Genomic DNA, 21,665 nt, shown 5'->3' with positions numbered 1-21,665 from the left:
TGGATAGAAAGTAGCGGGATGGGGTCAAGTTCCACTTTGCTTTCTAGTACGCATGTTTGGACTTCGACTTTGACTTACTGGAGGACTTAAACAGTGAAACGGACCTCTCACGTGAGCGACCTTGGGAGAGGGAACAAATCCATGCCGTTGACTTAGAACATAACTTACGTCAGGCCCACGCCATCCTCCGACTTACAACTTTGCACCTACGTCCAGGACTGCTTTCAGGTGCATGAGGGTGCACTGGTCACATGTCATGCCTCCAGGCCAAACGCCACAAAGACAACTTGTGCTGGTCCATGATAGACAAAGGTTTTCAACAGTTTTAGCATGGTTTGAAACCTGTAGTCTTAAGAGGGGACATTGTTTGGTAGCACTCTGGACTTTTCTGTTTTAGGAGTCATCGGACAACTGACATAATTGGGAGTGGTGTTCTGGATAGGCATCAGAAGGCGCAGTAACAAAGGAATTGAAGTCATCACACCGGGGTAAAGCTTATATGCAGCTCCGGCCCGTCACTTCCATGGAGGTATGGAGTTAATGCAGGGTGGCACAGCACCACCTTGTGGCATGCAGGAGCGTTGAAGATGAAAGCTTTCCAGATTCAGTCTGGCATCTGGGAGTATGCTACGGTGAGAAATCCTTGGTTATAAGTATCCATGAGAAATAAAAGGTTTCGGAGACACAAATCAAAATAAAGAAGTCTCTCTCTGTGAGGGTTTGGAAACTAGGTTTCATGGAAAAAAGGTTTTCTAAGGTTTTCAAAATTGTTTGGTTAGGTAAAACGTTGTCTATCCCCAATAACAGAACACATTGGAGTTTTTCTAAACTTCTAAAATGTAAGAGGAAGGATGTAGACTTGAGTGAAGCTGACAGACCTAGTTTTAGCAGTCTTTCTGAAGCTGACTTTCAAGATGGCGGGCGTGATGAAGGTGCTGCTTATGAAGACGTACATGAGACTTGTCAGATTTGATAATTGAAATACTCCTTGATGGTTAAAATATTCTGTACCTGGCACATCTTGCTTGCTTGCAATCAAACACTGAAAAGTAATAAAAAAGATTTAAACAAAAAATTGAAGACGTATATGAGTGTGACAATGACAACAGTGATGTCACACTCAATAGCTTTAAGTGCTGGTCCTATTCAGATGACAAAAAAGTTGGATACGTTTAAAGACTTTATAATAGGATAGTTTGTTGCTTTTTGGCGTTTTTCTGTTTCATTGAAGAGGGGAGGTGTGTAGTACCTACTGATTGTCTTTTAATGTAGATTGCACAGAGATTCTTAGATTACAAATGCCTGCACCAGTTAGGTCAGAATGTCAAGTTTCACTGCATCAGGCATCTGTTTATACTTGTATTCCATTCTGATTCTTGTCGGTTTCAGTTCTGGCTATCCTCTAGGCTGAATGCTGTTGTGTGTGCTCTGAAATAAAGACAAGATTTAATCAACATTTCTGCTCCTTCTTCACATCAGTACCCAATACTTCTATCATCCTGGACTATTGTTTCACACTCGGTCTTTTTCATCATGTGGTTGGCGCCTCTCACGTGGCTGGACACACACTGGATTTAAATGTAGTCCTGCTAGATCAAGCCTATTTCCTACAGTCTTCTCTGCTGATTTCCTCTGACCATCATGTAAAAGCTTTTTTAATGGATATGCACCTCAATAATCCAGTTCTGTTCTTCCTTCCCATGGCTCTGTTTTTAAAAGACCTACGTCTAAATACAATCTCTCAAAACCTTGAGGGTTTTCTTCTTAACAACCAACCATCACTCCCTCTCCCTTTATTGGAGGTGTATTGGACGGGGCCCTTCTACGGGGTCACCCCAAACATTTTGCCTTCATCCCTCCTGTTTTCTGAATTTAGTTGTGTTGCCATTAGGACTATGTGCACTTTACCACTATTAACCAGTGCTAAAGTGCCTACGCTCTCTCTCTTTAACATGGTATAAATTGGCCTACATCTGATTGGCACATTTAATTTACTTTTAAGTCCCTAGTAAATCGATACTACAAGTACCCAGAGCCTGTAAATTAAATGCTACTAGTGGGCCTGCAGCACTGATTATTCCACCCCCTTAAGTAGCACTTTATAACATGTCCCAGGCCTGCCACTGCAGCCTGTAGTGCAGTTTTAAACTGTCAATGTGACTTGGCAGCATAACCTTTTGACAGGCCTAAAGCTCACTTTTCAATACATAAATGTCACCTCTAGGGTAAGCCCTAAACAACCCATAGGGCAGGCTGCGTTGTATTGAAAAAACTGGACATGTATATTTAAGTTTTACATGTCCTGGTAGCAAAAAAAATCCTAACTTCGTTTTCAACTACTACGAGGCCTACCTCTCCCATAGGACAACATGGGGTTATCTTCTTACATTTAAGAAGAGTTAACTTTTGATTGAAAGCAGGTAGAAATATCTTGTTTGAACTCAAATGAATTACAGTTTGGTTTTAGATTACAATTTTGAAAATGCCACTTTTAGAAAAATTGCATTTTCCTGACCTGAAATTTCTGAAGCCTTCTAGGAGTTTCCAGCTGCCTGGGCCTGTAGCTGGGAGAGGGCCATCCTGCCAGAATGTGAGGTCCAGAGCGGTCACATGCCGCACTCACATTTCAGGAAGGAAATTCCAAAACCATCAATGTGTGTGTGGGAGGGGGGGGGGGAGTTGGACTACAGACATTTCTTCAGTTTCAAAGCTAGCACCAAGTAATATTAGTGGACCTTCAGACCAACTTCTAAGTACACTCCTGGACCTACAGAAGACTACAGGAGGATTGCCTTGTACCCCAGAGCACTGAACATATGCTTGAGGCCTGTCTTGTTTGTCAGAGGACAACCATGTTTCTCAGAGGGCTCCCTGTTGCTACCAGAACACTGCCCTGCTGCATGAAGCCTGCCTTGTTCATCAGAAGACTGACCTGCTGCCTGAGGCCTGACCTGTTCTTCAAAGGACTGCCCTGCAGCTTGAGGCCTGCCTTGCTAATTGAAGGAAAAAGGGTCATCACCTTGAACCCAGGACTACAAGAGTGCCTCCAAGGGTGGGTAGGCTGACTTCTTGTTCTGTGCTACAGGGACACAAAAAGCACCCGGGGCCTCCCTGCAACTGCCCAGCTAACCTGCTGCATCTGGCTCTGCCTGGACCTGCAAAAGGACCAACCAGCCTAAGCTCTGCTGACCTCTGCTGCAGTGAATTTCTGATCCCAAAGAGGTGCCTCCCCAGGTTCTGGGCCCTTGGCTGGCATCAGCTGAGCTCATCCTGTGAAATCTTAAAGTTTTGAACTCTGCACACCGGACTTTGAGAAGTTTCAGAAGGACTAACCTGGTCCCTATATTCAGCCCGTACTCAATTGCAGTAGTCTGAACTTTGTCGCGGTCTTTTTGCTTAAACCTGTAAACTTGCATATCTCCATTCTACTGTTTGGATTTTTTCAATTTTGGTCTCATTTTATTTATTAGATTTCACTCTATTTTGCGAAATTAGTTTGGGATTTTTCTTGAGCTGTGTTTTCACTTTATTACTGTGTGTATGCTGCATAAATACTTCACACAGTGCCTCTAAGTTAAGCCTTTCTGCTTTTGTGCCAATCTATCAGAAGGTTAAGCACGCATTAATTTAGAAACGTTTGTGGTTCACCCTGACAAGGACTGTGGTTGTTGCTTGAGAAGGGTTAACACACCCGTCTACCAATAACCCAATTTCTAACAAGGCAGTAAAGCAGACAAAAATCTGGGTTACTAACTTTGGATTAATTTGTCCCCAGGAAACTTCTAAATAGTATTTAACAAACGGGTTATCGAACTTTCGAGACTTTATAATAAATAAGCTGAAAATAACTGCTAATTTGAACCTACAAAATACCGTAAAGGAATGCGTTCTGGAGATCATACCCAGGCCCATTCACACAGTGCACGTTTGTAACCTTGGGAGTGATGCTGGCGATGAGACTCCTAGCGATTACATGGCTGCGTCATACACCTCCAGTAATAGCTCAGTGGGAAAGATACGATTAAAGGGTCATTAGTAGAGGAAATTAGGATGCATGAACTTAGAACTGATGAGAAGGCAACGGACGATCTGGCTGGTGGGATGAGATGATTCATGCACTTGCAGGGAGAGAGGGGAATTAAGATGTGCGATGACCGGTAAATAACTGTATGACCCTTCCCAAGCATAGACGAGATTTGCAAATCAAAGGAGGGGACGAAATGCACATGATGACAATGTTTGGAATTAATATTTGTACTGCAACTGTGCTTTCTAAAACAACAAGTAAAAAGAATATACATGTATTACCTGTATAAACTTGTAAGTAAATTTAATGCTGTTAAGTACTGCCTGAACTGCTTAAATGGTCAAAGTAATACGTACATGAAGAATCAGAAACAACTGTTATTTATGTCAAAAATTAATAAAAACATTATTTATAAAAAAAAGTTTACAAAATATACATTGTCGCTTGCCTCCGGGTTGACTCAAGAGTTTAGTTTTGAGACTTTACACTGCAGTCAAAGTAAGCAAAACAGCTAATTCTCTTCCAAGGCAGACTGTTTACAGTCCTACTAAAAAAACCATAATAAAATAATTTGATCTGCTCCAGCAACTTCATATGCAGAGTGTATTACTCTAGCATCTAAAAATTCTCAAGATTTTATTCTAATTACCAAATCTTCTACTAATCCATCTTTCTGCAGAAGTTCCATTATGCTTCACAATCCCTCTTCAATGCTCTCTCCCAGTATTTTCGGGATAAGTACTAAATATTTGTCACTTTTTCAACTTAGTAGCCCATTTTTTATTAACGAAATGGCCGACATGTTTGCCCACTCCAGCGATCCTCGGGGGATTATGGTACTTTTTCCTTTTTCACTTGACACACTCTTGGCCCACGTATCTGCTAGTAAACCGATGACCCGTGTCCTGCTAAACCATTCCATCTCATCTCCAATTTATTTGAACCAACTTTAAAAAAGCTCTGCAACTTATCGCTTTCCAGCTCCACACTGACTACCATTTAGAAACAAGACCAGATCATATCTCTATTAAAAAGAAAACACTTGGCCAATCCTGCCATTATTAGAAGCTTCTGCCCCATGTCTTCGCTCTATGTACCAATCAAGATTGTGGAAAAAGTAAATCAAAAGGTAACTTTTGGAATTTCTGGATGTATAACATTGGAAACCCCCCATGAATCTGCTCTTGCCATAACTCTGGATGGCCTGAAACTCCTAGTAATCAGGCAAGCAGTGCTGCCCTGAACATCCTCAACTTGACTGCTGCTCTTGGCCCTGTGGTGGATGAGATCTCACTCGCATGCCTTTCCAACATCAGTATCACTTATTAGGTTCTTGCTTGGTTTGCCGAAAACCTAGCCGATTGTGGACAGGCAATTTTTTTTACCACCTTCCAGATACCCACTCACATAACTCATGGTGTTCTGTATGGTTCTTTCATCAGCCCACTTTTAGTGTGAATGTTTCTCCCTTGGCTTCTGCTCCTTTGGTCTTTCATGACCTACGCCGATAAGACACAGATCTTGATTTGCCTCAACTCCTCAGTGGCTGTCTCATGCAAATCTAGTCCCTTGTCATTCGGCCTTAATTTTGTGGCTGCAACTTAACTCACTCAAAATCAATACCAGCAAAATGGAGATTCTTATTGTTGGTAAGACAGCCACAATCTGGTCCTCCAAATTATGCCCCGAAGACCTGGCCCATGCCGATAGTCCACTGCCTCCCTTAGGAATCTGGTCTTCCACTTTGGTCTCTGTCTTTCTTCTCAAAATAGCAGAGTCAAATCTTATTTTCATTATATTTGTTTGCTCTGCAAACGCATCCAGCTCTTGCCTGAATCAGTTTTGCAAACCGTAGTTTAAGCTGTCTTTCTTTTGTGTCTGGACTATTGCAACTCTCTTGATCTGGGCTTCATGCATCGTCGATTGCTAGACTGAACAGAATCCATAACGTTGTGGCACAAGTCATCTTTCAGTCTCATCAGAGCTGTCAGCTCCCCCCCTCTCCTAGCTTCCCTGCATTGGCGACCCATTTCCACCTACATAAACATTAAGGATCTCAGCCTAGCTCACCATGCTTTCCTTCGCTCTCCAGATTTTTCCAGTTGAGATTTGTTTATCATGTCACAACTCAGCCCTTCAACTCTGCCTCCAGCATTCCTCTAGTGAGCCCCAGGATATGCCTGAGTCGATTTGGTGGCCGATCTTTCTCGCTTGTGCCAGCCAATTTGAACCCAATTGACAATCACTGTGCTTTACATAAGACAATAAATATTCACCTTTTCACTGTTGCTTACTAAATCCCATTTCTCTCTCAGTTACAGTTACTTTTTATAGTGTCGGAATGCCTTTTTTTGGGTCGAAGCACACTCTATAAATATGTTAGCATTAACATAGTGCAAGTAGTTGTGTGTTAAGGATATGATACCCATGTATAATTGGCTCAGAGTGGACATGAAGATCAGTAAGTACAGTACTTGAGATGCGATTTGTGTAATGTTATACAAAATACATAAAGACTTGTGATAAAGCTTTATACCCTAAAGTAGTGATTCTTAACTTCATAACTTCTGTGGACCCCCACTTAATCAATACTTGAACCGCGGGACTCTCTCACTGAATACTAACTTGATTTTAGCATACAATTTCAAATTTCTTTGCATTTACAAAATGTTTTACATTTTTAAAGTTTACATTTTGCTTCTTCATTTATATACACCTTACTAATCTGATGATATTATTAAATGTTGTAAGCAGTCACGGACACTCTGAGAAGGCATTGCTGACCCCAGGGGACCTGGAACCACAGGTTAAGAATCACTGCTCTAGTGATAAGGGAGGGGCTGTCTGGTACTGCATACAAAAAAAAAGCAAAGTCTGTTCACAAAATGATTGCATTTTACGAGACCAGGCAGCAAATAGAGAACCGCAAATGGATCAAGAAGCAGAAACATACAAGTATCTGTGTTTGGGAAACACTCCAGACGCTGGTAGCAGAATCTACAATTGATAATAGAAAACAAGTTATGGATGTGTGTTCAAATTGATTTAATCTGAAATTGCCTTGCCACATCTACTCAATTTCGGCTTGACAAGGACTTCTGGGGGTAGGACAAAGGCTAATCTACATGTGGTTGAAACCCTGTCTACATCTACAGTGAAAAACAAGCACTGGCTTTATCGCATTTTTTACCGAAGTTGTACAACAGCGCGGTTGCTGTGCGGCATGGTTGAATGTTAAAAAACAGCACTTTTTTTTTTTTTTTTTTACTTTTAGCCATGTACAACAAGCCTAAAAAACAACAGTGACAAAGCCAATAGATCTTACACAGGAGAGACCTATTGGCTTTGCCAATGCTTGTTTTCACAAGTGACATTTGAGCTAACATTTGCAGTGTCTGGCAAGATCAATAAGACATGTAAGTTAAGTGAGCAGTGCGAAAATTAAATTTTTCATTTTGCTGCCACTGTTAGCGCAAAAGGTTGGTGAGAAATTGAATTAACACTAATGAAATGAGTGCACTAACGGCCCTCACAAGGCATCACCTGCAGCTTGTGCTGCACTTCTTCAGGTCAGGGCACTTCACAGTAGTGTTTTAAGCACACCCTCAAAATTATATCAAGTTGGAGGCCGAGGAAGTGTTTCGGAATAGTGGTGACACAACACTATCTTTTCCTTCCTGCGAATCTCTAGACACCTCTAACTGCAGCTTCTCACATTCTTATGGTAAATGACGCCATTTGCAGGTTTTCTCAAGGGGTATTAACTTAACCCATTAGCAGCGAGATGCTGCATTTTCATATGAAGGGCATCTCTCCCCCTTGACTCACTGGGCTGTTTAACCAGTGACTGTCTTCAAGAAAAAAAAACAAAAAGCAAGGAACTAAATTTTATTTTTCATTTCACAACTCTGCGCTTTGGTACTATCACATTTGATGCCATCATCTTTTCGTTTATTTTATTTTTTTCAACAAACATCATGTTGCAGTTTGGGGCTTGCAGTTTTGCTTTTAACAGTTTTATCATGGGCTCAAAACCCCTGCAGACAAGGGGCTGTTGGCTAAAATGGCAGTACTGTCTGTTGTGTAGTTCCGGCTAATCCGTAGGATCTGTGCATTAACTGGGCAACATAAACCAAGGGCTTGGTGTAAAGACAGATTCTAGACACGCCCCCGCAGGATATATTGGCCTATAGACCTGCTAGCTGACAGTACCACTGTAAGCTTCCCTAACCTACCAGGGAGCGAACAGTTTCTGGCAACCACTGAACATGACAACTCCGAGTACTCCGAGATTGTTGAAACAGTACAGAATCTTTCGTTCAGTCACTTGTGCTTACTTTCTCTCAGAGAAGTAACAAAATACACAGTGGGAAGTTTTCAATATATTTATTGAACCATCAGGATAATGTTGTGCGAAGCTGAATGCATAAACAAAGTAGTGTTAGGGAAATTAATCCAACATTGTCGTGCATGCAAATGTGCACAAAAGTTCACTTCTGAAATTATATTTTCTAGGACAATGTAAGAAAATAGTTGCTTTGCTACATGCGCCTAACTCAGGTATATACCATTGCCACTTGTCAACTACATTTTAAAATTTTAGGAAGCTGCCAACTCCATTTAAGAAATTGCTTGTTTGATGCGTAAACCCAAAAGGAAACTCAGTGCACATATTCTTACACTTGCCTTTACAGCATGCATTAAAACAAGTATTAGCAATGTGAATACCTTTTTCATAGGTGTCGTAGAAGGTCTTATACTGAGCTTCATAACACAATATAAATCAATAAAGATACAACATGTGTCTTTGTTTAAAACAAAAAAGATACAACATATATAACAGCAGAGCAGCCTTCCATATTACAAGTAATAAGCTAACAACGGGTGGCAGCAGCAGATGGAACAGAACACTGTTCTACCACACATGCAGGACAGGTTCAACACAGATAGCTAACACCCTAAAGAGGGAGTGAGAGGAGTTTAGACTGTGGAATGATTTCCATAAACATACATGAACAAACTTCAGGAAGAAACAGCCAAGCCTCTCATAGAAATGAGAAACATTTATGTGCTCTTAAAGGGTGATGAATATCTCACCTACCTAGTGTGTTAGGCTTCATTAGTGGGTTCCATATCTTGCACTGGGAAGCAATTAAAGGTACTACTTGTTCACTGGTTGTAAGTCTCCAAGTTAAGGGTTTCCTAGATTGGGTGTGGCTATGTCACTTATGTCAGCATTTATGTTCTGCATTTGTTAAACTGTCAGAACAATATTAAAACAGTATATGGGTGAGCTAAAATGTTCTTTACTGGTATCCCCCTACCTCAGGATTAAAAACAGGAGGGGCGAGCAACGGACCCTATTTTTTTGTTTCATCAATATGCTTGGGTATTTGAATATTGCCACTGCGGGGTCAGGCGTCTTCCCTAAGAATACAGGTACCTCACATCAAATATTCAAAAACTATCCCTGGTGCAAAGATATGGACATCGCCATGGTGGCAGAAAAGACTGTATATGTGCGTAGAGGCTGCCCCAAAAAGTGGATAAGACTCTGGGGGGATGCAACACCTATAGAAGAGAGATATGTACCTTACCAACAATACCTCAAGATGAGGAAGTAATATAAGATGATTAATAATTAAGTTGTAATGTGATGGACTTACAATGATGTACCACATGAGAAACAATGTAACGTTTTGAAGGAACACTACAGATATTGCATATGAGCAACTACATGTAAAGTCATCATGCTAAAGAACTATATAAATGTGCCTGTTTTTTTTATATAATAAGAAGAATTTAAAGAAAAACACTATCCCTACTTCATAGAGCATGTTCACCAGCCTCAAAAAAATTTCCCTTTTTCTTTCAGAGCTTTTAATGATGGAGCGGTATTCACCACCCTTACAAGAATATTAGAGCAATGATAAAAATCTTGGGCCACTTATACTGATGCCACATATAGGTTTTGTTCTCAGATCCCCAACCACTCACCTGTCAAAATCAAATCAGAGTGGTCCTGATGAAGGTGGACATAAGTTGTAGTTTCCACTGAAACGTACGTGGGCCAGCCTGACTGACATCCCAGTTAACACCACAATCACGGATGGTAATTAATATATCATCTTTGTGATTTCATTAGTGCACATTGTTTTAGGCTGGGGAGTGTATGTATGTATGTGAGTTATATGTAGTAGTGAGCATCAGTGTGATAGGTTAGGATATGAGTGTAGTTTTATCATGGGGAAATGGTAAAGGTTTTCTTGTATATTTGAATTTGAATTTAAAAACACTTGTAAAGCGCACGTACACTGAATCAGTTTCATGGCGCTGGTGAGGTCACTGAGTGACATGATATGTAAACAATAAAGACAGAAGAAGGCGATAACATGTACAGTGGATTTGCATAATTGGATTTTTTGTACTTCAAAAATGTATGAAGATTTCATGTTTTGAACATTTGTATTATTAATGATATATTTGATACATTGGTTTTAATGGTCATAGAAAAAATAAATTAATAAAAATTATAAAATGAATTAAACTACAATTAAAGATTTGGTGTGAATGTATGATAATGGGTGGCCCATTGAGCTTACTTGAGCCTATAGAAAAGGGACTTAGGTCGGGTGTGGGTTTTTTTGTAGGGTAGCATAGTTTGTTTACCCCTTGCTCCCAGCCCAACAAATTATATACGGGGGTCCTTCATTTGCTTCAAAGAAAATACAGTAATGTCACTTCCTGTCCAGATGGATGATAGGAAATTCAATGCCACTTCCCGTGCAAGTAGATGATGGGCGATACAATGATGTCACCTCCTGTGCTGATGGGTGGTGGGAAATCCTTTATGGAGGAAATTACTTACACAGGGTATGCCCTCGAACTTGTTAAGACTGTTTATATCACTGCATTTTTCCTACACGGTGTAAAGTTTTGTGGAATAGGAACAAGGGCTTAACACCAAAAATACAAACAATGAACGGCCTAAAAGAGGGGTCTTTTGCCCCCGCTTCTCTTCTGACAATACAAAGGGTATGAATGTAAAAGCCGATGGGTTCAAGTGAGAAATATTCTGCTGTTTAATGACCTGATTAGTAGCAGCGCTTAAAACATTATTTAGTCTAGCGTATTCCAACTTCTCTAAAATTCTGGTTGTTATAAGGGCGATAACCACACAATCCACATTGCAATGGAACAACCAAGTAGATGGGCTATTCAAGCCAATATCTACACCCGAACAACCCAGATCTCGCTTTGTGGGAGTGCAGCAAGAACCCATGCTTTTGGTATCAAAGGTTCTGTTTCTACTGTGCTGGTGACTGCTCTCTGGGTAGAGAAAGGAGGATATGTCCCTTGCAGCAAAGACTTATTTGAGCAGGGGCTGAAGAAGCATTGCTATACCACTTTGATGAGCTCCCGAGTGGAACGCAAGAAATGTTTATTGACCATATGAACATTTATAATTTGCACTACTGAAACCTGCAGCTGTGCTGTAAAGAATGAACTGTTAAATGTTAAACTATAAGGTTATGGCAGAAGGATGCGCCTTGACTCGAAGCACGCCTGCCTGCTGTACACTGTTCCGCAAAAGATGGTCTGCACCCTTCAATAATCTAATACATATATCATATCTCCCAAATCAAGATCTTGTTAGAATATAGCAATTTCAGTATTGTCAGTTTTCCCAAGAAATAGTAAACGGAGGCTTCCTCAATTCTTATTCAATTCTTTATTTAGTTTTCTTGATTAAAAAGCAGATAGCCTTCTTTTGCCTTAATCCCTAAATTGCTGCTGTACACTGTTGCCTGATGCAGATATGTCCGCTGGAACAGTGCCTAGCAAACAAGAAACTACAGACAGGCACAGCACATTGTGACAAGGTTGGGCGTGAGGAAAGCGCAGACTAACGGGGAGAAGGAAGGAAGGAGTAGGACATACAGAGCCATGTGAGGGATCATTGTTGGGAGCTGGGCCAAGTTTGGAAAACTTTTTTTTTCCTACATGCGGTGAGTGTCAGAAAGATCTGTCTGGTGTGTTTAGCTTAAGAAAAGCAAATTATAAGAGTAATTGCAGCGACGGCTTTGGTGACTAGTGTTATTGGGTTTACAATAGTGTCTGATTATGGCACATAGTGAGTCTGTTGGGTGCATATGGTGAGGTCTTTCAAATATGCACTAATTGATGGGTTTTGTCTTGGATTGTGGTGACTAACAGTTATTGCAAACAGCACGGCAAATGTAACGAGGGAGGCGCAGAAAATGGGAGGGGGAGATTGATCTGAAATCTGGTGGGGGGAGAGAGAGAGAGAGTTTTTGTAACAAACTGAGCCTGTTGGTGTTAAACATAAAAGTAGTTAGGCAGATGGAAATTAGGAAAACAGAAAGGTGATGAGTGAAATACTTGAATTAATCTAAGCCATTATTGATTATTGGGCATTCCAGTCAATTGTTTTTTACCCTACTATGCCACTCTAGACTGGCTGAATACAAGTCAGCATTAGTCCTCCAATTGAACAGTACAAGCCCAACTATCGGGCCAGATCACCTCCAGATGTGAACACAAAAAACTCAGACTGATTTTGATCTGAGGTATAGATTGATTCCTATTGAACAGTGAGCACAGGATCCACGTTCTGGCACACGAAGGAGTAGATTGCTAACACCCCCCGCCTAAAGTACCTTCACTCAGACTGCTACAAGCTCCCTCTCTCTCATTGATACATTTAGCTGGGGTGCCCACAAGCTGAAAGGTAGCTGCTTAGATTTGGGCCTGATATGTACTCACATTAATTTCCATAGTGCTCTAACTTATGCAAGGGGAGAGGTGTGAGGGTTCGGGAAGGAACCCTCCTTGTGGTGGGGAAAACCATTCCTTGGTGCCCAGGTAGCTTAAGGTGGCCGGTGATTGGCTACCAGTGCTTAGGGACTAACCTCAGGTTGCCCAGAAGGCTGCTTTAGTCAAGCATTCATTATATTGTCCCAATGGTGAGACACGAAAGTTGCAGGTTGAAGACCCTTGTAGGAAAATATTTTTTCCTTTCAATTAGAATGCATCAGCATAACCAGCGGAAGGTACATCAAGTTGATTTATCAGCCAGAAAAATGGCTACTTGACAACCAAAAGTAGCAACACTTCCTATGTGGATATAACCTTTAGGGAATATCTAGGACATTTAGCCTGTTCATCTCCTGTAGAAGCAGAGAGTTCGGAAAGAGTTTTTCTGTTTCGCTGTAATATCTTAAATGCTCCTTTCGGCTTTGCATTTACTCACAGTTAAATTCGGTATCGCTTTTTCTGATGCTAAATGGCCACATTTAGCGCAGGTGAACAATAACATAAATTAACACAAGCATTTACAATGCAATAGGTCTCGCAGCATAAAAGTTTGAGCTATTGGCATTGTATATTACAATGTGTTACATTAATTTGTTATCAAACTCTGAATTGTTGTATAAAGATGATTTGCAAACTGTCAAATGTTGCTGAATAGTAAGCAACGTTGTGAAAAATATTGTTTGCTAGTCATCCTTGGGAACCAGAGTACTTCACTTGAGGCAGCTCACTACTCTGCACTCACTACTCTGCACTCACTACTCTGCATTCACTACTCACTACTCTGCACTCACTACTCAGCACTCACTACTCACTAATCTGCACTCACTACTCACTACTCTGCATTCACTACTCACTAATCTGCACTCACTACTCACTAATCTGCACTCACTACTCACTACACTGCACTCACTACTCTGCATTCACTACTCACTACTCTGCACTCACTACTCTGAACTCACTACTCTGCACTCACTACTCACTACTCTGCACACTCACTCTGCACTCACTACTCACTACTCACTACTCTGCACTCACTTCTGCACTCACTTCTCTGCACTCACTTCTGCACTCACTTCTCTGCACTCACTTCTCTGCACCCACCCCATCGGTATTACAATGAAAGATGTATTTCCACCCTGTTATATATGTTATGAGGACACCATTCATGTGCCAACTCCTATAAGATACCTTTTAATATGCGAGAATGTGCTGCATTGCTATATACTTATAAGGTCCCAAAGACGAGACCGATTGCCTTGCAAATGCTTGTTTAACAGTGTCACTCTAAGGTCCACTCACACAATTGTCCACAGAGTTAAAAACTGTCAAATAAAGGCCTTCCTTCTCCCCTATGTCTCGGACAGTTGCAGGGACGCCCACTTTCTCCCAACCACCCCGTCCCATAGTACCGCATGCCTGTGGAGGTTACTTTGTTATCGAGGGCAGCCTGACCAGGGGGGATAGCTGTCGGTTTCTGTTGGGGATCAGGCGAGATGACTGCAATATCTGCGCGCGCATTCCAAAACGAAACCTAGCGTGGGGGCGGGACTTCCGTCTTGTACGCGAAGCCCGCGCCCACGGAGTTCCTGGTCCGAAGAGCAGTGCGTGACGCGGGGCTCCCATGCCTGAGGGAGAGCCCCACGGAGGCGACAGAACACCGGATTGGCGGTAAGTGGGCCTTGGGGGGCGCTCATGTGTGTGAGTGTGTGTGCGTATGTGTGCGACGGCGGGGGTGTCTCTGTATGTGTGCGTGTATGTGCGCGCCTGTGTGTGTGTCTCTGTGTGCGATGGGGAGGGGGAGTGTCTCTGTCTGCGTGTCTCTGTCTGCGCTCGTGTGTGTGTGGCCGCATGCGTGCAGGGGGAGGTGTGCCTGGGTGTGTTTGCGCTTCCCAGGAGACAGCCAGGCCGAGCGCGGCGCGTGCCAGTTTCAAATTGCCTCCAAGGCGATGTGCGCGGCCAGGATTGTCTCCTGGGAAGTACACATGCCGACAAAAGGTTCTCGGCGGAGACGCGCTTCGGGCGGCTAGCCGAGACCTAAAAAACAATACTTGTTACTATTTGAACGATACTGAGAAAACGTGAGAAATGTATCATTCTGCTAGTCAGAGCTCCACTGTACAGGTGTCCGTATCATTAAAAGTACCACTGCAAACAGCACCGTGGAAGGCGGAGTCTAGGAAGTGTGAATAGCATGTTCAAAAGATAAACACTCTGGTGCTAAAGAACAGGGACTGGGAGTGAAAACATAGGATATGGTGGGCTACTTAATATCCATTGGATGTCCCTTCAAAAATGAAGCAATGGAATACGATATTTGGAATACCATGGAATATTCTGTAGATAAAGAGGCATCTTGGTGTGCCATTATTCATAAAAAGAGGGTGGTATACACTTTCTACAAGAACTACTGGTTTTGTTCAACCTTGGAGAACGCCTATGGTACTCCTACCATTTTACAGGCAGGTGGGTGAAGCCATGCTGAATGAATTCACAAAATAAGATTTCCTCTGCCTGCAAAAAATGTTATATGCCCTCATTCCCGGTCTGAAATATAAGCTTTCATGTGGTGGGACTGGAGATGTTAATTTTTAATTATACAATCATTTGCAAATATGTAAAATATTACCTTCAGTTTTTCTGATGTCCTCTTTCCACCAAATCCTCCAGCCCCAACAATAAATATAGAAAACTGGTTATAGCATATGAGATCCTTGCCACAGTATGTGTGAACTAAAACAAAGAACAAAAAGTTATGTCACAATTGGGAAACGTTTTCACACTGACAACATCTTATTTAGCACGATTATGCATTTTGTTCAGTTGCACTTGAGTGGATCCAGTTATGATTGAGATTTTATTGGGTTTCTTTTTCCAGTTTCACAGTTCTACATTAACTTTTAGATGCCTTACTGAGCAGTGCCCCTCAGACCTTGTTATAAAGCCAAATTATGGAGTTAGTCCTGGTTTACACATGTACTTATTTAAACCGTAGAAATAGCAAGAAGACCGCTGGTTAAAGAAGAAGTGGAAAATCAATCATAGCATAGGTTAGTCTCAAGAAACCCAATACCGCAAAACATGTTTGCAGGCACTGTAACCCTGGTGACCTGCACATACACAAGATAAGTAGGAAATCTCTAACTGCATGAGCCTGAAGTGAGAAGACTGTAGAGTTACGAAGATTTATTCTATGTCAGGACTGGAGACGAGGATTATGCTTCCATTTATTTTAACAGCAGCCATTTTAAACACTATCAAAACATATCAACTTATCAACATAATGACAGTCCAATATTGGTCCTTCCTGCATTTTCATTCTGACGCTTTCTTTGCAGCTCTGCAGCCACAAGTGTTTCTCCTCTTATATTTTTCTCATTGGATCTATTGCTTTTTGTGAACATTTACTGTATGACAACAACCGTTTCCTCCCTCCTGAGCATGAGGGCACCGAGAGAACGCACCCGATTTGAACCACAGAGTTTCCCCCAGGCTCTCTCTCAGAGCGTGGCTCCATTTTCAAAAACATTCTGCCTCCTCAAAAGCAGTCACCTGCAGCACCTGGAGCAGGACGCCCCTACTGGGGTCGGTATAGGCTGCAGCTCATAGCCAGATAGCGGTGCGACGCCCAGTTGGGTCGGTACAATTATGATGGGGCTCTAAAGCCAAATCACACTCTGTGACGCCCTTTGGGGTCTGTAAATATCACAGGCAGGTCCCACTCCTGCCCATACACCGCAAGGACAGCCCAGGTGCACTGCCAATAAATATCCAAGCCTTTAACTAAATTGGGGACAGCCCCAAATCAGTAAGGCCAGGCCATAATATACTAAACATCAAAAAAAGTGCCAGTACTGATAAACATTCATCAAACCACTTACAAACCGAGATCACACACCTGAATTATTATGATCGCTTGAATGTATTCAAAAATAATTTTTTCAATAAACGTTTATCAGTGCTGGCACTTTTGTTTGATGTTTAATAAATATCCATGGTCATTTATTTTCCTAGGGCCAAGACCCTACAAAGCCAGGGTGCTCAGATAGCGCTGTTCCACAGCCCTATATCCTGGCCTCCACATATTCAATAATTGAGTCTGTGCCTCCCTCGGCCACCAAAAGACACCAGTCAGAGGTAGACTATGGGGTTGAAGAGGGAAATCCTTCTGTCTTACCCTTTGATAATACTGGTTTCTGTGACACTGTGATTGCATCAATCCACCAAGCAGTCGCCTGTGCCATCGCTCCCCTGCAGCACAAACTTCTTATAATGGCATACTGGCACTCCCAATGTATTACAGTGAGGGATGACCGATCTGCTAGGCAGGACTAGAAAGTAGTGGCTAAGCGCAAACATGTCCACAGCACGGACATGGATGCATTTGATCACCTCGAAAAGGCGTTCCTGTTGCACCTCCTACTCTCAGACCTCCCTGACTCTAAATACCTTGGCCTCCTCCTCAAGGGTTCTTCAGCCCAGTCTGCGGAATTTCACTCGCAGTACATGGAGGCCGACGATTCTCAGATGGAGGACTCTCACTGGGATTCCCATGGTGAACCAGGACCCTCAAGGACATGGCGTACCAAGTCAGAATGAGATGCTACCCCTCCCTGAATACTCCTTCCTGCCGCACCTCTGACACGCTAGATCCAGATGATTTGATGCATTCCCGCTCTTCCAAATGGGCCCGGTGGAGAAAGTTGCAACCTATGTTGTGGGCAGCCAGAGAGCAGAGTCCCCTCGCGCCTCCTTTGATGGCAAAGTAGCTTTAATCCCAGAGATAGACTCTAGAATAGCTCCCTTCCTTGGGAAATATAGGAGCAATCCTAAAAAGGGCATTGATCAACCCTCGCGGTCACGGCAAGATAAATTATTAGATTATACAAGACCCCTAACGAAGATCCTCGACATTGCCGACTAGGCTAAACACTTGGAGCTCCCTCCTCTCCCCAGATATTTTATCTGGCTGGGTGCAGTGCACCATCATTTTCTTAGGCAACGTTAACTGGGCCATATCCATCGAGCGCAAAGATCTCTCCTGATTAAAGTAGACCTGAAGATGGATTATCTTGCATCCTAGGAGGGGGTCCCATTGCTCAGGGTGGTCTCTTCGGAGATCCCTTTGTTAAAGAACTAGGCAAGTTTGTCTCTACCTTTATGTCCCTGGGGAAGGTCCAGGTTTCAATGAAATGCATCTTTAACCGATTGGTTTTCTCATTAGCCGGTATTAGTAGAAGGCGCTCGAAGGCCATACTCTCATAACTACCCACAACAAGGGCCAAGGCTCTCGACGTTGTCAATGGCAGGACACATACAAGTTTGGTGGCGCCACCCTTAAAGAGTACCTTGCCACAGAGGCAGCAGAGGAGGATCAGGCAGCAATTTCCAAGTCTTCTTCCCAAATAAAAGTGGGAGGGCGATTGGCTCAGTTTGCAGGCAACTGGGGAGTTCACACGTCAGATGCCTTGGTCCTCCAAACGATAAATGGCTTCCAGATAGAGTTCTATGACACTCCAGTACAACGACAACTTCCTCGCCCTCTCCTACTGTCAGATTAAGATTCTCTTGTGGTCTCACATGAGGAGGACAATCTGCTAAACAACGGGGTTACATACCTTACCACTCTGCACCCCTAAGTTTTTTTAAGCAACCAGTTCCTAGTGGACAAGAGAGATGGGCGCCAATGCCAGGTTATCAATCTATGAGAATTCAAAAAGTGGCTGGTCTATCGCCACTTCAAGAAGAAGGCTATCCATCTCCTCCGCAGTATCCTACGTCCATCGGACTGAATGTGCCACCTTGATCCGAAGGATACATACTTCACGATCCCGATATTTTCCTCCCACCGGTCGTCTCTCAACTTCATATGGGCATGCCAACTATACAAGTTTTCCTCTCTGCCATTCAACCTTTCCTCAGCCCCTTGGTGCTTCACCAAGGTGTTGAAACCTGTCATGTAACAATCTACGTGCTCAAGGGATACGTCTTATTGTTTATCTAGAAAACATCCTGATCTTGCACCAGTGTCCAATAAGATTACAGGAACCCCTTCAGATGACAATTTCGTTGTTCGAAAGCTTGGGCTTTGTTATCAACTCTTGACGCCATCAAAGAGAAAAACATTTCTAGGGTTTGTTATAGATTCTTGCCAGACCGCCCTGAGCCTTACAACGAAGAAAGTGGCAAAAATCAGACAGGAACTTAAGGCTCTCTCAAAAGGACAGTTCTCCTTGAGACAGGTAGTTTGAATGGTGGGCCTCCTTTCCTCATCGATTCACGCCATGTTTCCAGGTACTCTTCATTATCAGGCCATTCAACAAATGAAGGCTCATCATCTCCGTAGGGGGTGCCACATACTGAGAGATTGTCTTTCTGACAGACAAAGCAAAAAAAGAGATGGAATGATGGCTTGCACATATGGAAGCGTTGAACGGTTGAGCAATTTTCGGATTCAAATCCCAACATGGTTATCAAATCGGACACCAACAAAGAAGGCTGGGAGGCTCGTTGCAGAGAATTGTCCGCAGAAGGAAAATGGTATACTTTAGAATTACAATTACACATCATTTGCCTAGAACTCCTAGTAGGTTCCTTTACCGTATGTTTCTGGACCAAAGAGAGAACTCAGTGCTGCATGTTACTGAAGATGGGCAATGTGCCTGCGCTACGCTATATCAGTCATCTTAGTGGGACGAGTTTGAAAGCGCTAACAGACCGGGCCAAGATCTTCTGACACTTTTGCCTGAATCGCAACATTTCGCTGATCGCAGAACACTATCCCAGGAAGGGCAACAAGGTGGAAGACTGGAATTCCAGGCACCTCCGGGATGCGAGTCTTTGGAAATGAAACACCCAGATCTTTAAAGCATTCGAATAGCAATGGGGTTCCTTCTCAGAGGACTTATTTGTGTCACACCTGGACTACCAACTTGAGAGGTTCTTTATCTGTAGACCAGATTACCTGGAATCAGAATTCAGAACAACATCATAGATTCACCCAAGTACATAAATCTGGGCCTATATCCATCGTTTTTTTGCTCTCCATGCCATTCCACTTTGAATCCAGCCATGTGTAAATCAGTCTTGACCCTGTGCCTAATGGGAACAGTTCAGCCTGAACTGCTGGCCAGGTCCTCCCTGGACTGGAAATAAGCATTCTAGGACCTGTGTCGGGGTTTTACCCCTCATAATCCCGGGTAGCTCGACTCCAGTGGTGTCTGGAGGAAGGGTCAGGCATGTGCGGGGGACACACAATCTGGCTATCTACTCATTGCGCTACAATGGTAGGAGTGGTAGAAGAGTGAGTATGCTGAACTACATGCCCCAGAAGCCTCTGGTTCGGTCACAGGAAGTGGTGCCGGTAATCAACTTCTGACGGAGCCCAGGATATAAGCCCCTCCTCAACGCTCACCTGGTGCTTGACAATCACTTTTTTGAGCTTCTCCTGTGTGGAAGGGCTTTTGCCTGTCATCTCGCCTTCGCATAATTTGTGGACTCGAATCTTCCCAGGCGCCCGACAAGAACGTGTGTGTGTGTGCGCTCTGTTTTCCTGAGAGGGTCTGTAGTGCAGTGGCTGCGGAGCCGCGCTGCTCTTTCCTACAGCTGGGTTGGGAGACGCACCTCTGGACCTTGAGTGGGGTTACGCTCACCTTCGGGTCGCGCTTCGTTGCTAACACTCCTCATTCTGCCTGATGGAAGTCGTGGGCAGTGAGGAGAACGGATTCTCGTGCTGCTGGTTCTCTCCCTGACATCGTCCTGAATTGGTGGCTCCTGTGAAGGAACAAGGATCTACTGGCATATCGAAATCCAGATAAGTGGGAAAGACCTTTTTGTTTTTTCTGTTTCTTTCATTTGAAATGTTTGTTCTGTCACACTTTGGATCCCCCCATACCTTTACTGTGAACTCTCCTAGAGGAGAGTAGTGATATTGGACTCCAGTGGTATTTTCCTGAGGTGTGCTTTATCACAAGCTCATGTGGACAACAACAACAACATGGGGCTCAGTGTTGTGCCTGTTTGTCCAGTTACGGTGTGATGCAAGCAAAAGAATGTGAATACCAGAACCAAGGGGTGTAACAGCGATAGGGTGTAGGTGTGTGCACACCTATATTAAGGTGCCTCCTTTCTTGTATGCAGGCTTTTAACACGAGGCTGAGGTTCCCCACAAACAGCTGGTGATCCAAGTAATTCAGAAGGTCTCTGGACGTGTGCGGTTTCCTTACTTGGCAGCATTTGTTATTTTTTTCCCATTCCCCGTCACCCCAGTGTGCTTTTACGCAGGGCAGTGATCTTGCTTCACTCCTTGTGTGGCAAGATATAGGGGAGTTGAGGAAATCGCATCCTTCCATCATCCCCGCTGGACCACTCAGCAGCTCAGTGGCATTCCATGTTAGACAGGCCTGAGAAGTTGCATGGAGAGCATGGGACCCACGTCTAGGCATATCCATCCCGCTCTGAATGACAAATGCAAAAAGAACAATTGATGGACAGAATACAGAACAATGTCATACATTCACCCCAGTACGGAGATCTGGGCCTAAACCATCGTTTTTTTGCTCCCCATGTCATTCCAGTTTGAACCCAGTCATGTGCAAATCTGTCCTGACCCTGCGCACAGTGGGAACAGTCCAGACCAAACTGCCAGACCAGGTCCTCCCTGGACTGGAAAAAGCATCCTAGGACAGGTTTCGGGGGTTTTACCCCTCATCAGCCCTCATAGCTTGACTCCAGTGGCATTGAGAGCACGGGACCCACTTATGGGCATACCCGCCCCACTCGGATTGACAAATGCAAAATTAAC

At 43.3% G+C, this 21,665-nt stretch overlaps 1 protein-coding gene across 1 annotated transcript in view; it reads right to left on the bottom strand.

Moving 5' to 3' along the window:
- HSD17B4 (hydroxysteroid 17-beta dehydrogenase 4) overlaps positions 1–21,665 on the bottom strand; it is an 867,876-nt gene that overhangs the window by 323,310 nt on the left and 522,901 nt on the right. The window contains exon 16 of the mRNA XM_078675560.1: positions 15,492–15,595. Coding sequence (XP_078531686.1) covers positions 15,492–15,595 — 104 coding nt within the window. The remainder of the gene's footprint in view (positions 1–15,491; positions 15,596–21,665) is intronic.

Source organism: Lissotriton helveticus, chromosome 2_1 (assembly GCF_964261635.1).
Source record: "Lissotriton helveticus chromosome 2_1, aLisHel1.1, whole genome shotgun sequence".
Taxonomy (NCBI): domain Eukaryota; kingdom Metazoa; phylum Chordata; class Amphibia; order Caudata; family Salamandridae; genus Lissotriton; species Lissotriton helveticus.
Note: the sequence above shows the minus strand (reverse complement) of the source record. Positions and strands in the feature narration are given on the sequence as shown.